General features: G+C 38.7%; 1 protein-coding gene across 6 annotated transcripts in view; it reads right to left on the reverse strand.

Annotated features, from left to right (window-relative positions):
- Positions 1 to 17,875, reverse strand: part of BRWD1 (bromodomain and WD repeat domain containing 1) — a 46,973-nt gene that overhangs the window by 27,921 nt on the left and 1,177 nt on the right. For all 6 annotated transcript variants that reach the window (XM_015882622.2, XM_015882618.2, XM_015882609.2 and 3 more), the window contains exons 5-20: positions 15,314 to 15,464; positions 13,603 to 13,701; positions 12,887 to 13,047; positions 12,041 to 12,262; positions 9,908 to 10,008; positions 9,115 to 9,185; positions 7,728 to 7,828; positions 7,029 to 7,069; positions 5,328 to 5,426; positions 4,909 to 5,059; positions 4,232 to 4,366; positions 3,290 to 3,418; positions 2,645 to 2,870; positions 2,020 to 2,208; positions 813 to 996; positions 33 to 126 (exon numbers count right to left, since the gene is read on the reverse strand). In XM_015882622.2, coding sequence (XP_015738108.2) covers positions 33 to 126; positions 813 to 996; positions 2,020 to 2,208; positions 2,645 to 2,870; positions 3,290 to 3,418; positions 4,232 to 4,366; positions 4,909 to 5,059; positions 5,328 to 5,426; positions 7,029 to 7,069; positions 7,728 to 7,828; positions 9,115 to 9,185; positions 9,908 to 10,008; positions 12,041 to 12,262; positions 12,887 to 13,047; positions 13,603 to 13,701; positions 15,314 to 15,464 — 2,154 coding nt within the window. The remainder of the gene's footprint in view (positions 1 to 32; positions 127 to 812; positions 997 to 2,019; positions 2,209 to 2,644; positions 2,871 to 3,289; positions 3,419 to 4,231; positions 4,367 to 4,908; positions 5,060 to 5,327; positions 5,427 to 7,028; positions 7,070 to 7,727; positions 7,829 to 9,114; positions 9,186 to 9,907; positions 10,009 to 12,040; positions 12,263 to 12,886; positions 13,048 to 13,602; positions 13,702 to 15,313; positions 15,465 to 17,875) is intronic.

The raw sequence follows: 17,875 nt of genomic DNA on the forward strand, positions 1-17,875 counted from the left end.
GAATACCAGCTTTCCTAGAAGTTGATACGTACCTTATCCGATGACTGGAATGACTTTCTTCTCCTCTCTGACTGGTAAAGAGCTCTCTCTTCTTCCCCTTTTGCAATTCGGTATTTTTCCTGCTTCCTATAAGGAAGTCATGAAAGCGTAATGCTTCATCTCTTTTAGCAACACTGAATCAAACAATCCATTCTCTTAAGAAAAAAACATCTATGTAAAAAGTCCTAGCATCTGCTCCTATTTCATTAATTCCAGACTTGTATTATTGTTCAAAGGCCTACAACATAACAGAAGTCCTCTGACTTCCAGAAAAAGAAGCTGGCTATCACAACACAGATGCATACTATTAGTACTTTTCAAAGCAAGCTAATTACTTCTGCAGTAAAGAACTGTCCTGAAGTTTACGGTACACATCTTGGTGCAAATGTATCAAGCGTTCAGTTTGTTTCTGGTCTTAACACGTTGCCCTCCCAGAGTCTCACAAAAGCATAACCTCTCTAAACTCTTTCACATACACACATTTCACCTGCACCTCCCTTTCTTTTGGATAAAAACAAGAACGTCAGACATTTGGTTTTTAATGGAGACTCAAAGTACTGAAATAAAATATGGGAGAATCATTCTTTATTAAACTAATTTTTCATTCATCTTGTTGAATGGAGCTTACAATTAAAAAGCTTTAAGCACAGCTGTCCATTCAATTATTTCAATTCATACCAGAGCCTATTTTAGACAGCAGTACTCAATTTAGAAGTAAGAGAATGATGCACTCTCTCTAGATTTATCTCCAGCCAAGTCAGCTCTTTACAGACCTGAGTAAGCTTGGTGGTATTTCTGGTACAACAACTCTTCGTCTCCAGGCCTGAAGGTCTCTCTCCGTAGCCATCTGACTTCGTGGGGCATTCTGATGCATTTGCCTCACACCTTCAACTTGCCCACTGCGGCGCAGACCAATATTGGGAGGAGACTGGATGTCTAAACTTGGTCTTCTGAATACTAAAATATATAAATAAAGACATTTCTTTTGGATTATGCAGAATTAAAATCTTGTTTTCCTTACTACAGATAAGAGAAAAAGCCTATCAATTCCCTTATTCTTATCTCCATGATCATTATGTAGAAGTCGAGGGGTCACTTTCAGGAACTTGTCTTGTAGAAAACAGAGCAACAAGGCACACGTGCTTTCTAAATGGTCGTTTATACTATTACTTTAATACAGTGAAAGCAAGTATAACGTAACAGGTGTTATTTCTGAACAATTTCAGGCAGTTCTGAGGTTTTGAAAAGCAGTTTCCCTGAAACTGGTTGAAAATAATTGAAACTACAGACACTTATCATAAGAGATTCTAGTTTAAACCTACAAAGAAGGAAGAAAGGACTCCAGTATGGTAAAATGCTCATCCTGAAAACCTCGAAGAAGAATGAATCAATGAAGATCCTGCACATGTCACATATTGCAAAAAACAAAGCACTCTACAGTAAATACAGTTAACAGTCCTGAACATTAAAAGGCTTTGTTTTGTTATTTAATCACGGTAACAACAGTGCTTTAGTGAAGGAATAAAATCTTAACCAGAAAATTACATAAAGAGAAGCTTAGCCCCCAAAACAATATCCAAGTTAAGTTTATCTTATGCCTAGAGACAAGACATTCCTGTTTGTTCAGACCTTCTGTCTCCTTTCCGGAGCCTCATTATCAGCGAGACGGTAAACAACAAGGCCAAGCTGGCCTCTCCATCTCCCACACTTGAGAGCATCGTCCAAATGATTCTTGAACATTCACAGGCACAGGACATCAATCACCTCGCTAGGAAGCCCATACCTGTGTTTAATCACCTCCATGGTAAAGAAATTTTTTCCTCTTGTTCACTACGAACCCCTGTCCCTACACCAAACCTGTTCTTTGTTGTTCTTGCATGTCCTTACATCAGTGACCCCAAGGAGCCTGCCACTTCCTTCTCCACTTCCACTCCTCACAGAGATGCAGTGAGGCTGCATTCTCAGCCTCTAAGTACTAACCTCTTCTAGGTGTTCCTTCTCCATTCTGTACACCACTTGAAGCAGGTTCTTGATCTGCTGCTGCAATTCTTTGATCTTGTTGTAGTTGCAGTTGTCTAATCATACCATCAAGAATGCTGGGCTCCATGCCTTGTTCATCCTGATCAACTGTCTGTTGGCCTATAACTTGTTCAACCACTTCTCCATCACCTTGCAAGTGTAACAGAACAACAAACATGAATGGAATAATTAACTTATTATAGCAAATGATTTCTTTGTTCACATCACACACAGACGTGTTCTGCAACTGACTACAACAAGAACTCTGGAAATTATTCAAGTTGCCTATCCCAAGTGAGACATTTGTGGAGTCTAAAACTGAAGCACAGTTAAGTTAATGTATGTCGGATCCAGAACAAAAAAATTTACATCCACTTGAGACAAAGGATCATTTTTTTTCCTTTTTGGAAGTAGAATTCACTGTGGGATATTTCAGCATCCTTGAAGCACACAAATACATATGATAGCTGCTAGCATGTGGGAAAACAATGACAGTTTTATACCACCTATGCCACATCTACTCTGTCCCAAATCAGAATTACTACAGCACAGATAAATTCTGGATATAGATTTTTAGCATTCTTACTTGTTGCTACATATCCAAGTTGAGGAATCAGATGTTCATCTGCAGAATTCTCTCTTCCTGGCACCAATCTTTGATATTTTGTTGGATGAGGGTTTCCATCCACATCTACTAAGAAGGGAGGGGGCATGAGATGAGGAGCCTGTTGAGTCTGCTCATCTAGGACATAGTTGTTGGAGTCTCGAATAAGGGGTCGGTAGTCAGTGTGGAAGAACATCTGATCAGGAATCTAAAAGGAAATGAAAGTTTTGTTGTGAGATTGAAGGAAAGAACTTGGAAATCTGTCAGAAAACACACAAGAAAACAAGCAATACTAATTGAAACATAAAACCACCTAAAAAGGTAAAAGGTGAGTTCCCAATGAGAAGAGTTATGTACAACTACTATAACCAGTACACAATGCAGTACTCCCATTTTTGACATCATTTTTCCAAGCAACAAAAACAATTTTAGAAAACAATGTTGTTCTACACTTAACATTCAAAATGTTTTCTACGTGTAGAACTCATATACATCAAGAAACACATTATACTTACATCCCCTACACATACAAAATTCTGTTACTTTCCATGTTTCAGGAATTGCCATTACTAATCTAATTTCAGTTGGAAGCTCAACTAAACAGTTCTAATAAAAAACTGAGCTTACCTTTTCATAAGGTTTGCTACAGCCAAATCCAAATATCAACAGATGCCCATGAGAATCTGTACATGCAAAATGCTGCCCATCTGGAGAAAATTTGCAGTCAAAAACAGCACCGTGTCCTTGGCCTTCAATCTAGATTAAAGGAAAGAAACTTGAGAGTATTTCAAACTTTTAGAGCAAAAATCAAAAATTGCTCCAAAAAGCACCAAAGCTTACAGTATTATCATTTTTAGTACAGTTGAGAATAAACTACTTGTATATGTGATTCCTGAAGAGACAGGTCTTTCAGGCTTTTCAGTGGAACCTACCTCATCTAAACTAGTAACAGATACTGTGAATGAGGTGCTAAAACGTCCCTTGGAACAAAGAGTGGAAAAGCCCCGGTGTTAGCTATTTGCAGCACTCACAGAGTGAGAAGTACCAGTAAACAAGCCAAAAAGAGATCAGACCTTGATTATGATGAAAGTGCCATCTTGCTTTGTTCCCTCATATCTCACATTCTTTACATCTGGCTACAAGTTCACACAATCCTCCTCTCACAAACAATCCTCCTTATCTCAGTAAGCTTACACCCTAACCTAACTCAAACCAAAAGCTCTGGAGAATTGTACTAATGCACGGAAGCAGCTGATACTTTTCAAGGCTAGTGAACTGATTAAGCTTAGTAAAGGGTCCACTAAGAGACATGTGATTCATTGAAGCAGGCGGGCAACTGGAAGCAGACAAAGGAACCAACCCATGCCCTGACACATCAAATTATAAACTCGGTATTAGTCACATTGCAACTATAGTTCTAGTGACCAAGAAATTCTAAGGTAACAGTTCTGGTGGCAAACTGAAATAGCAGCAGGTATACATGTTGAATGTTGATGATGGTTCTTTAAAATATTACATGAACACACTACTGTGGTGTTGAGAAAAAGTGGAAATTAAAAAACCTCTTACCATGTTGAAATAATGCTTTGGTTTTGTGCCCTTTGTAATGTCCCATATAAAGATGTTGCCATCGTGACCAGCAGACAGCATTATCCTGGAATCAAAAGGATGGGTCTCCAAGACAAATACTTCATCCGCATGCCCCTAAAAATTCAAAATTCCAAGTCACATGCAAAAGAGAGGATATAAATCCAAATCAACAAGATATCTGCATTAAGCACTGCACCATTCTCTTCTTATACAAAGACTCTTTAAAACAAAATCTCTACAACCTGCATCCAAAAATATATCAACTGTTAGCACTTCCACAGTACATGTATCCAGATTGCTATCTCTGCAACTAGAGTGGGACACAGAAAGTAGAGCAAAAACTCTTCCAATGTAGAAACATCATTTGAAATTTAATTATTTCCCATATGCAAACAAGAACTTAGGAAATATGGAGCTTCTGGCAAATGAATGTGAACTATTAAGAACCATTAAACAGACAAGTTTGTTCAAAAGCAGGAGAAAGCAGTTTTGGTTAAAAAAAAAAAAAACCCAAAACATTACACTTCCCTTATGATTAATGTAGAATATTCAAGACAATCAGACCTAATGATGAACTCAGCATGCACATGCCACTCTAAACATAGAATGACTTACTGAAGATCTACCCCAAAAAGCATTGAACAATAACTACATACCACCAAATCATGAAGCAATTGCCCCGTACACGAATTCCAAACTTTGAGCAGATGATTATTTACAGCCGTAACAACATACTCGTCATTTTGGTTCCAAGCGATCATCGTTACTTTAGGCCTCATAAATTTGTCTTCTTCTGAACACATGTCACTATTTAAAGTTATAAAGGTAGGAGTTAAAATTACCTCAACCATCTCAGTCTCAAGCTAGAGAAAAATTACTGGTTTGCCTGTGTTAATAACTAGACAAGATAAGGAACATTAATAACTAAGTTTGTATTGACATTTTAAATTTTTTTTTCCTTTTTAAAACAATGAAGTATAAAGCAAATCTGTCCTTTCTTGAGTTTGAATAATAGATATATTAACAGATATTAATAGATATATATAACAGATAAAAAAGGGAATACTTCACCTACCCTGGTAATCGATCGGACATATCCAACAGAATGCTCTTCCATTCAGCGTCTTCATAGCGCCAGATTCGTGCTGTCCCATCTCTACTGCCACTTATGAACCTTAAAGAAGTTTTAAAAGATGGTTAGAGGAATTTGTTTAAAGTATTTCCAGAGGGAAACAACACCACAAGTCAGAATAACACCATGAAATACTGAATGTCATTGCCAATTTATGTTTAAGAGTTTTTCCACAGTTAACTGTTATTTCTCTTTCCAGAAGGTAAAAGGTTTTTCAGAACTGAAGCTGAACGAAGTTCTCAAAACATGCAGAACAGTACCAATCCCCAAGTTAAATGCACAACGTTATCCTCAATTCCTTCTCAGTTACAGTTCTATAAATATCTGCTTTTTAAGTAATGTGTTCTCAAAAAATATAGAAGATCAATAACTCCTGAAGAGAGGAACTAAAAGGCAATCAGACATTCTAATAATCTCCCTAGTCCATGAATCACAACACCGTGAAAGACAGCTGATACAGCTCCCACATAAAAAGTTGTGTACTGGGTATATCATGTCTATACTCTAATTAGCAATGATTCATATTAGTAATAATTATAAATTCTAAGCATGTTCCAAAGAAAGTGTCACCAAGCAAAACAGCAGCAGTGAGATTGTTTGGCTTCTTAGGCTTATTTTATTTTTGAGACTTTGGGCTTTTCTTTCTTTAAACAGTGCTTTCAAAAGTAACCCATACAAGCTTGAAATGTGATGGATCAGTGCAAAACAACAGTGCCAAAGATGTGTACAAGTACAGACAAATGCTCTCAAAAGGAAGAATTACAAGTTCTAAGCTAACAATTAGGATCCTCATTTGCAGTTACCCGTCTTACTGAGAGAGAAAGGACCCAACAAAAATACAGCTGTAACTTATGGTTGCGTATTGAAGCCTGCCTTGAAGGCTAAAATCCATATTTTCACTTCAATAGAAATTCTCATTTTCTTAGGAAAAGCTGCTTTACTGTGATGGTGGTGAGATTCTGGTACAGGTATCGCAGTGAGGTTGTGGATGCTCCCTTCCTGGAAGGGCTCAAGGCCAGATTGGATGGGGCTGTGAGCAACCAGGTCTAGAGGGAGGTGTCCCTGACTGTAGCAGGGGGTTGGAACTAGATGTCCTTCCTTAAAAGTCCCTTCCAATCAAAGCATTCTGTGATTTGAGATGGGAAAATGATGAATAATCAATTTAGGTGCCACTCTGTATTTGAAGTTCAGTTTAAATTTTACAAATGGAATTTTAAGCAACACTTTTTCCACTCCCAAAAATCAGCTATAAAATAACAAATCAATTTCCTTTAAAAATAACAGTAGATTAGAAACAAAAATGAGTAGGACTAAAACTTTTTCTTAGGCCATTTGCACATTCTCCTGTTTCCCGTTTTGATCAAATATTTGCTTAAACTGTGAAGAAAAGAAAACGAAGAAGCCACAGACACTTTTGATACATAAAATTCCTCCAAGCAAATACAAATTCAGCTAATCCAAAGTTCGATAGAAGGTTGAGGCACACAGCTTTAACTCAGCTATTCTCTCCTAGGTTAGCCCATATTAGACCTTACAGTTTAAGGTAGTAAGATCTCACTAGAAACCTTCATGCAGGAACAAAAATACATTCCTAGCTCCGAAGTAATGTTCTATTTGGTTACATCTTAGCACCTTTCAACATACCTGTCACCACTGTTGGAAAATTGAATGCTGTCAACTTTATCCTGCAAGAGAAAAAAATGTTTGTCAGAAATTGTATTTTAAAAAATGAAATACAGTTTTGACAGATCTGAGACTATGAAAATCTGAAACAACAATAATAAAAGTATATTTTATAACTCTGCAGAGACACTCGAGCCTGATAGAGACCTACCAGAATTCAGTAACCATTAACTGCTACATCTAAAATGCAAGCTTCACAAAAATGTTTCATTTAAACGAGAAGTACAGCCAAACAAAGTAACTGCCCATTAATAACTTGGCAGACAATGAACTTGACCACATACTTCCAGTATCATAAACCGATTACAATCCAGAGAATTTTGCTGCTCCCACTCACACGTTCCTTAAAAATTCTAGCTAATACTGTATTTCTTTATTACAATAAAAGCAATAGAGAAAGCAGATATCACACTCAACTAAGTTTATCTTACAGAGCTGAAAGTTTTCTTCACTAACACAATACACATTCGTCAAGTCTCATCACTATACCATAAATGGTTAAACTCAGATTCAGCATTAGGGCAATTGTATTAAAACATAATAAGAAAGATGTGTATTTGAAAAGTTCCCCTTTAAAGAGCTTTAAGAGTTTAACTATATATAACTCTCTGGATTAAAACTCAAATTGAGGGTAAATTAATTAGTAGACAAAAATCTTACAGCGTGACTCTCCAATTCAGCTATTCTCTCAGGCGTTTCAGAGCCGAAGTAATACATCCTTATAATGTGGTCAGTACTGCCAGTGGCTAAAAACATACCACCTGCAAAAAAATACAAATAATTTAAATAATAATAATAATAATCAAGCAGTAGTTTCTTACACAGTAGCTTCATTAAAATACCACATTTCTCAGATATTTAGTTTAAAAAAAACTAAAGATTTCCACTGATGCATGCGTAGAATGGAATCCCCCCCTTACCAAGGAAAGCCTTCTTGGCCATGGTAAAAACAGGCAAGTCATAACGTAATAAACATTTTAACATATGCACCCAGGAGAATGCTTAGCATGTAACATCACTGCTTAGGCACACAGGTGCCTGTTTAGAGGAAATCTGGCTAACCATCATCAGAATCATCTAGATGATTATTTTATTGTAGCACGTGCACCAATTCTGCCATAAGTATCATTTCACAAGCATGGATACACCAGCGTAAGCAGAACAGTGCTTAGCCGTGATGATAGCAATACAATAATCTGCTTCTTGGCTCCAGAAAGTGTTGCCTAAAGTTTATTTGAAAAAGAAAAAAAAAAAAAAAAAAAAAGGGGGCAGGAAAAACCTAGACTTTGAGATGCATTTCATTTGTTCCCAGCTTTCTTCTGATATTTATGCTGTCTGGTACCAGCAAGCCTTCCCACAAAATTCACCCACACGATTAGAATAAGAGGATCACTATGAGCCAAGGCTGAAGCACATTTATAGGTGCATTTATGGATTCTCAAGAAAGAAGGGATCTTTCTGACAATCTCTGCATACAATTGGCACAGAATCAGAAGCTCCTACTGTTGGCAGTAACTGCTGCTGTTGCCTGTGTTATCTTAGATAACAATTGCCCAGGGAGGTTGTGGATGCCCCATCCTTGGAGGTGTTCAAGGCCAGGTTGGACGGGGCCCTGGGCAGCCTGATCTAGTAAATGTGGAAGTTTGGTGGCCCTGCCAGGCAGGGGGGTTGGAACTACATGATCCTTGAGGTCCCTTCCAACCCAGGTCATTCTAAATAAATAAAATTAATAATAATTTTCCAAAACTGTGGCAGTATGCTAAGGGGTTAAACGAGTACAAAAGTCCAGCATATCCAAAGAGTAAAGGAGCATCAGGTGATTATTCCTTTAGCAAACCGCTGCAGACAAATGGGAAATAGTTTACTGTTGGCTAAGGCAATTCACCATATTAATTAATGTCACAACCTAACAGCACACACACACACATATGGTTACTTATTATATAGTGGCTGTTTTATTTTTAAAGCTGTCACGTAAGTATTATAAACATGCTCATGGGGAAAGAGGAAAAATCACAGTGCTTAATTCAATCTACATATGCCTTACCTACACTGAATGAAGAACAAAGCATCTGAACTCCTGGTCTAGGCTTCTCCGTAAATTTCACTGGCCGATTGCTTAAAAAGAAAAATTGCTTCAAACAGGATGTGTCACAAAAACTCAGCTTTTATCAGCGCTTCAAAACATAAGCGTATGTTTCCTTGAACACCTACATAATAGGTACTTAAATACATATGCTAACATCTGTACATCTCATGCAGGAGGATAAACAGTATGGTTTATTTTCCATGTTACTGTATGCACATGCAATCAAATGCTATTTGCATCCCACAGAACCACTAGTTTACAAGTTTCAGCAAAATCTTAAGCATGACAAGCTAAGGAGCGTGCATCCTCTATACTCAGTATCCACAAAGTACTGAACTCATGCTCACAAACTACAGACCATTAGCGATACAAGAAATAAGGCCTATTAGATATCATTACTGCAGAACGTAAATTCATGCTATTTTACAGAAGTAGATACAAGCTTTGCAGTTCTACGCAAAGCAATTGGTTCCCTTTCTGCAAGTCACAAACACACTCTCCCAGTTAACGTAGCCAAAATTTCAAACAAAGTAGCGATTAAAAGCCACATTAAGGAGAAAATACAGAAAAGTGGATTCATTTCCCAGGACAACAGAAGAACTAATTTGTAAAGAGTATAATTAGTGCTTTTAAATATTTATACGAAGTTTCTAGATAGTTAAGTCAGTAAGAATTTTCCAAATCACACAATTTATTTTCATCAAGCAGAATATAACATTAAAAGAGTCCATCAGCATCCCCAGTTACACACCTGAATTTCATGGTATCTGTATCCCACTGCCAAAAGCAGACGTTTCCATCTGCACCAGTAGAGACCATATATCGCATAGAGCCTTTCACCATTGGACTAAACTGTAAGGGGAGGAAAAAACTGAGGTCAGAAACATACAAACCCAAATATTTTATGAACTTGTAAAAACGTTTTTGTAAAAAACAATAATACAAGATCTAAAGTAAAACTGCTAAAGTGATTGCTGATAATGCTTCAAATGTAACACCTCCTATTCCCTAATTAGCCCGTGTTGTAGGTTTCAATTATTGCGTTATATAACAACTCACTCATTGCTTTGTTTTGGTAACCATTAGAAATTCTAACAATGTACAAAGGGAAGGAACAAGCAGACAGAGCAGTGAAAGGAATTTTCAGTAGATATGCTCTGTTAAATTACAGAGTTGAAAACATGAGCCTATGTTAAAATGTAGTTTAAGTATGCGTAAACCAGCATCACATACGACTTTATAGCAAGTCCTCGTATACGCTTCTTTAGGACAGTTTTTCTTGCTGCACAGAGATAACCTCTCAAAAAATTCAGATGACAAGCTGATAAAATCATTCAATTACTACTACCATCAGCACTGGAATCAGCAATAAAAAGCTTACATTTCAATTACTCTTACTAAGGACTGTTAAGCAAAAAGATCCAGCATACTACAATGAGCATCAGGACTAAGTTTCTTGCCAGAAATAAATGCCACAGAAACTGTCAATATTAAGACTACATTTGAAGACAGCATCCTATCTTTTCTCACAAGAGATCAGCACTCTCCTCACTACAACGTCCTGTCAGGCAATTGCAGATAGAACAGCCTCGGTTCCCCCATTTGCTCCTCAGAACACCTGTGTATGTCTACACACAGTGAAGCTACATATGCCATCTCTCACAAGAACCAGAACATTATTTGCCTTGCAACATATGGACAGGAAAAAGCAAGAGGAACTTTTGTTAAACTACTTCTTAACAGCAACCAGAGAATTAACAGAATGCAAGGCACTAATCTTGCTTTTCAAGTCAAAGTTAGACAGCCATATTCATTTAGAGCTTCCATGCAGGTGTATTACCCAGTTTCAGAAAGCAACTAAGGAACGCAATTATTTCTCTGCCAATATGACAGCTAACTAATCGACAAGCAGGCCAGCAACTTAAGTTCTACTACTAAATGTAACTCTCAACTCAGGCATTAAAATCTTCTCTTTTCCCCACAACTGCTTCATGTTTTTTTTACCACTTGAATACTTTCAAACCTCCCACAAAAGTGAAATTTATCTTTGAGATTTGTGGCCCGCCTGCTTCTCATAATCCACCTACATTGTAAGCATTTCCGCATACTGAAGCAGAGATAATAGGTTACATACACACTTCTCAAGGCCAAGAGGACGTTCTGTGACTTAAGCCACACACAAGAGTTCTCTAAAGACTGTGCCATCACTTAGTGGTCTGGCTGTCCTTGTAGCATCTTGGCATGCTATTGCTGTGTACAAGTGCCAAGTGAGTAGTAAGTAAAACATCCAGGGATTGTATTAAGCCAGAGCTAGAAACTTCACACTCTGTACCACTAGAACAAAATTCTACATTGTACTCAAGGACTCCTCTTTCCACTTATTTATATTTACCACTCATTAACCCTTACGCAAGAACTGATTTTAACTTAGAGAATTTGAACGATTTACTAAAAGAAACAAAGTTAGTACTTAGATAGACTGGAGGGGAGGAAGGCCATCCAGAGGGACATGGACAGGCTGGAGAAGTGGACCTATGTGAATCTACTGAGGTTCAACAAGGCTAAGTGCAAAGTGTTGCACATGGGCTGGGGCAATCCCAGGTGTTTATACAGACTGGGCAACCAACCCCTTGAGAGCAGCCTTGCAAATAAGAACCTGGGGCTCCTGACGGCCGAGAAGCTGGACATGAGAATGGTTTTAAACTGAGACAAGGGAGGTTTAGGTTAGATATTAGGAGGAAGTTTTTCACACAGAGGGCGGTGGCATACTGGAACAGGTTGCCCAAGGAGGTTGTGGATGCCTGTTGCCTGTTTAACACAAGTTCTAATACTACCCAAAATACCTATTAAAGACACAGAATGCAAGTATTAATCCAAAACATACCTGCAATGAGGTAATGGATCCTGCGTGCCCGTGGAGGACAGCAACCGGTGCACAAGTTCTCAGACACCACACTCTGATCATCTTATCACAGCTGCCAGCTGCAATCATAGTGTTTTCATAATTGACAGCCATATCAGAAATTTCAGCTGAATGTCCACGTAGTGTGGCAAATAACCGGCCATTATGTGTTGACCATATCTTTACCAGACAGTCATCTGAACCCTACAAAGAAATGTTTAGAAAGAAATGTTTAGAATGCTTAGCAAAGTGCCTAAAAGACAGTCCAGTTAAGTTTTTCAGTTTCACTTTTAGAACCTTTGTTCTTTCAGAGTTTGGTACATTTATACATCTATTTAAAACTGTGCACGCTACTTGACAGAAATAAAGTTATATAACCAACAGAAAGAAAAATAAAATCAATTATGGTTTAAGATTACACTGCAATCATCACAGGTCTACAACTGTAAAGTATGGACTAAATTTAGCCTGGACATTACAATAAATTGCAGCAGCCAATAAATTACTACCCTATACCACAAAAGCAATTTCTCTTCCGTCAGTTCATGATGAATATGAAACTTGCTGAATACACAAGTACATCACTAAAGAAAGCACTTGCACTGATATCTGCCCAGACTTCCCCATTAAGTAAGAACAATTTCTTACACACTTTTAACCTTTTAATTACACAACACTGTTATGCTCAGCACTGCAATGAAGCTGATCAGTTGCACTTCAACAGCACTGACATCCAGCTCTATACGTTTTAGCAAAGCCTGCATTTCAAACTTTTTCTCTTAGCATCCAACTACTATTATTTTCAGATTCGGATTAATTTCAACTCACAGTGAATATTCTATGTCCAGTCCTATCGAATGCAACACAGTACACAGAAGAAAGATGGCCAAGAATCCGCCTGTGCATCTTTACATGCTGATACATAGTTCCTGGAAAGGAAGTACTGAACTTTGCATATCCAGTTAGTTGTCTCGCTCGATATACTTCCACTAGAACACAAAGAAATCAAAGAATTTACATACTAATACACAGAACAAGTTTTTTTTCCCCCTATAATATCATTATATTTATCATTTGTTAACATACTATTTGAAGATATCCTTAAAGTGACTTTCATACTTCAAGAAAGCAGATGCCTTTTTCTGAAGCTGCAACTTCTTTTAATGCGTACGTTAAGCAAGACAGCACTTTAAACTTGCTCAAATCAGAACTACTGTCTCCAAATACACAATGCTAGATGTTACCTGTATTTTCCCATGGCTCTCTATGCATTAATATATACAAGAGTCCTCCTATCCAATCTGTACGTTTATCTACTTATTATTTGGGCTTAATAAAAGAAAAAGATCTGATCTAGAGGCTACTATCTCACTAGTGCTGTGGGCAGGCCTTTGTACCTACGTATAAATAACTCCACTGAAGTCATATGAAGTTCTCTAGATAAGCCTCCAGATCCAGTTCTGAGGCATCAGTCCCAGACAGACCAGTGTAATACGCATGTTACACACTCATATCAATAGTGATGAACTTCAGTAAAAGCATACCAAGATTCGGTGGTGTGCCATAGTTGACAGGAAATTCAGGAGGTCTTCCTCTATGAAGAGCAGCAAATGCAGAGCCCTTCCAAACAGTATTCCTGCAGTCTTGAAAAATCAAGTGGAAGTTTGTCATAAACACAGGTTAAAAATGCAAAACCAGCTGCAGTTTCAAAGCACAGTAATGAGTGTAACAGTCAGAGGTGTCATACGTAGTAGTGGAATAACTACAGAAATTGTAAATCACCAAATGTATCATGAACAGCACAGAATAAAAGGATAGAAAAAATATATTTTGTATAGCAACAGTGAAAAAAAAAAAGCCAACACGAAATCAAAGGCAAGCTTTGATACTACTCCTACATAGTGACTGATGACGCCCCCAGAGCTCACAGAACACAAAACTAAATTCTCACCTGGAATTCTCATTCTCAGTTTCAGAATGAAGTGTTTAAGATTAAAAAATACAAATAAATGTTGCTTTGACAGATAGCAAATTATTGGACAAGACAATCTCAAGAGGTCCTTTCCAACTTTATAACCTGGTGACTCTTCTATTTCTCACACAAAGTCATTTTGACACACTCATGCTAAAATAATTGCAATCCCAATTTTAAGCATAAAACAGTCACTGAATTATTCATAGCTCACCCTTTAAAGCTAGGGCTGATAACCAAAAAACAAGTGCATCCAATAAATCATCCTACGCCACGGAATCTAATAATCCAACAAAACTGTGCAAATGCACGAACAAACCCCTCCCTCCTGAAATGTTCCAAGCCAAATGTTTAAAGCCAAAATCTACTTTGTGAAAACCAAGTAATCCACGTGCTCTTATACTGCCAACCATCCACTTTAGATAACAGAAAACTACTTTCCTTCTACAAATATACAATGTGCTAATTTTGAGGTCGTTTGCGTTAACCAAGAAAACTATCAAAATAAATGGTGTTACTGTCTCAAGTTTGCACTGAATATAGCACAAGAGCTACCACAATCAAAGCCACATAGGCCAATCAATATACTATTCAGAATGTTGTGGATGTTGAAGAAGTAGTACTTGTCTCCTGATGGTTCATTTTATTGCAGTAACACTGAAAACAGGCAACATTCAGCAGCCTCAGCACTCAGAATGATGGTGACTGAAGGAACTGGGGCTGTTTAGCCTGAGGAAAAGGAGGCTGAGGGGAGACTTTATTGCTCTCTTCCAATATCTGAAAGGTGCTTACAGTGAGAGCAGGGCTGATCTCTCCTCACTAATGACAGGACAAGGGGAAATGGCCTTGAGTTGCACCAGGGTAAGTTTAGGTTGGATATCAGGAAAAACTTCTTTACAACAAGGGGAATAGGCTCCCCAGGGAGGTGGCTGAGTCACCATCCCTGGATGTGTTTAAAAACTGTTTGGATGTGCTGCTCAGGGACATGATGTAGCAGAGGGTTGTTAGTTAGGGTAGTACAGTTAGGTTGTGGTTGGACTCAATCTTAAAGGTCTTTTCCAACGCGAGCGATTCTGTGATTCTGTCATTCTTGAGATGCAGCTTAAGACTTCTCCAATAACCAGCACACAGCTATGCTGTTAATACACAGACTGATGGTGCCTTTGTTCATTAAACATAGTACACTTGGTGAAAGCCCAATGCCTTCAAAATATTCCTAAAGTGTTAAGCAGATATATCAAGAAAACATATCGTACCCATTTCAAATAATAAACAAACCATACCTTTTGCTGTACGTAGCAACGATTGCCTTCCCGCACCAAGTAAGGAATTCACTCTCGAAATGCTGGGTGGTATCTCCTTATCCAGTATTGGGCCAATACGCTTGCAAATTTGTAGTAAATGGTCTGGAGCCACATGCTTGTTGGATAGCACCTGACAGAATATTAAAGTTTTAAACACGGGTATGGCACACCCTGAAAAGATGAACCTAAAAGCATGAATATTTATAGAAATATTTGAACAACGTCTAATACGTGTAAATTCAAATTGATAAAAAGCAGGTCTTCAGAACTCAAGTTCATGGAAAATTTCGTTCTTATCAAGCTTACAACTTATGCAACTACAACTTCAGTTGCACATTACTTGTTAGGTGACTGCAATCTAATGTACAAATAGATTCTTTGAACAATGTCTACTACATGACACCAGGCTTCCTTAACTCCTTAAACCAAGGGGGGGGATCATCACTTGTCTGTTCAGGAAGATCCCATGCCATCTACATCTAATGTTCTAACACCTCCACAACCACTTCGGTGCCTCAGTCAAGAATAACCCTGCAGTTCTATAGTTTGGGGCTTTCTTTTTATTCTTCTTCATCCCAAAGAGATGAGTGAACAAAAAATCCTGATCTAACGATGAAGTGAATCGCAATAACACAGAAACGAAATAAAGTTTACACAGACTTGCATAAAACAAACTGTTGGTATCATAAATTTACTCTGAAGGTGTGAATCAGCTGGTACACATGGACCCACGCCAACTTCACTCTCTGATCCAGCCACCAAGGAACCAGTCGAACCCAAAAGTTGTACTGCTGCTTCAGCAGTGAGGCCATTTCCAGCCAACACACCCAAGAAAAGCAAGCAGGCCCACAACAACACAGGTATGAGGCCTCCTGCCACAGCACTCAAAAGTCAGGCAGAACAAGCTCACACTTATGATGCCATTCCCTCAGCACAGTAACCGAGCTTCAGTGAGAGAAGTCTTAGTGCTGCTGATCTCATCACCAGAAGAGTGGGAATAAAAACACTGCACTCAGCCACGTAAGAGCTGTTAAACAAAGCTGCCCAAATGTAAACTAAGTAATGAGAACAATATGCTTTAAGCAACAGCCTAAGATGTACCAATAATAAAAACCCAAGTCACATATAAAGTTTTGGGGGTACAGACCGTATTCCTAATAGAAGCAGAACTGCTGGAAGTATCAGTAAAACAGATAAAATTCCCACACAAAGGTATTTCAGCACATTGGCTCCAAAGACGCTTAAGTTTGACCATGAGAAATTACTTGGTAGTTCAAAGATTACAAGGTGGCACTTCTTCATCCTTTCCTTCTAAACTCTGCCTCTCCAGCTGGCACAGAGTAGCACCAGACAAGGTATTCAGGGCAGAAAATTCAGCATAACCTATATCAGGTCTTATAAACCATTCCATTTGCACACCATCAAGAAGCTTACAGTCTACATGCAGCCACTGATGGAAACACACTGAACAAACCAAGCACCTTCTTAAAAGTAGCTTCACTCATCCTATGAGTGGAACAGTTAAACTTCAACAACGGACAGAAACAACTGCACCACAACAGCGATGTCTGCATCACTGCAGATTCAGCGAGACCAGATGAAGAAGAAGTTCCCAAAGCCTCTCAAAATCAGAAGACAGATCCTGACTATTCTGAAATATCACTGCCCTTTACAGACAGTTCTCTTAAATTGGAGAGGAAAAACAAAGAGGGGTGACACACATTAAAGAATTCATGTGACAACCTAATATGCACTAAGAACCCTGTGCTGAAGTTAGAGGAACCCACCCTTCTCCATGTACCATCGCTTTCCTACCAGAAGAACTGAGCTCAAAGAAGAATAATAACGAAAATAAAGACCTTTTAAACTCAATGCTACTTTCACATTTGCTAACTTCAAGTCGGAGCTCCACAGCATTCCTGTTTAGCAAGACCTGGCCTTCTGGTGACTTAAATAATTCATTTAAGACCTCATTTGCTCTCCCAACCACACTGACAAGTGAAAGAAATGGCACAGTTTGCCATCTGAAGCAGCACTTCAAATAAGACATTGTTTCTTTTAAATATGTCGTTCTGTTTCTACACAGATACCACCTTGAGGTGTTCAGATATGACACAGGAGGTACAACTACAGCATACACAGACTGACAGGTAAAGGAGCTTCCCATTAACCCTCTATACCATCGATTTTAGGGGGTGTCAATACAGCAGTAGCAGATTGGTATAATCGAATACGTGCCGTGGGGCTGCCACCGCTGTCATTCTGCCACCCAGAACAGCGTGTGGCCGCAGAGCACCCACAGCAATCACAACCAACGATTCCGGAGCGGCTTTTCCATTTCCTAATCCGCTGCAAGGGAGCGACGAAGGAAGCAGACCAGAAAATAACCAGCGCCCAATCGCAACGCGTCTAACAAGCCCGTCGGCGGAACTCCGCGATGAAAGCCGACCGCGGGTTGGCTGCCGCTCGCACGCAGGCGGCGGCGTGCACCGCCGCACCGCGCCGGGCTCCACCTCTGCTATGTAAACAATATCCCAACGT

Source organism: Coturnix japonica, chromosome 1, assembly GCF_054131305.1.
Source record: "Coturnix japonica strain WE chromosome 1, WE-NBRP24, whole genome shotgun sequence".
Classification (NCBI taxonomy): domain Eukaryota; kingdom Metazoa; phylum Chordata; class Aves; order Galliformes; family Phasianidae; genus Coturnix; species Coturnix japonica.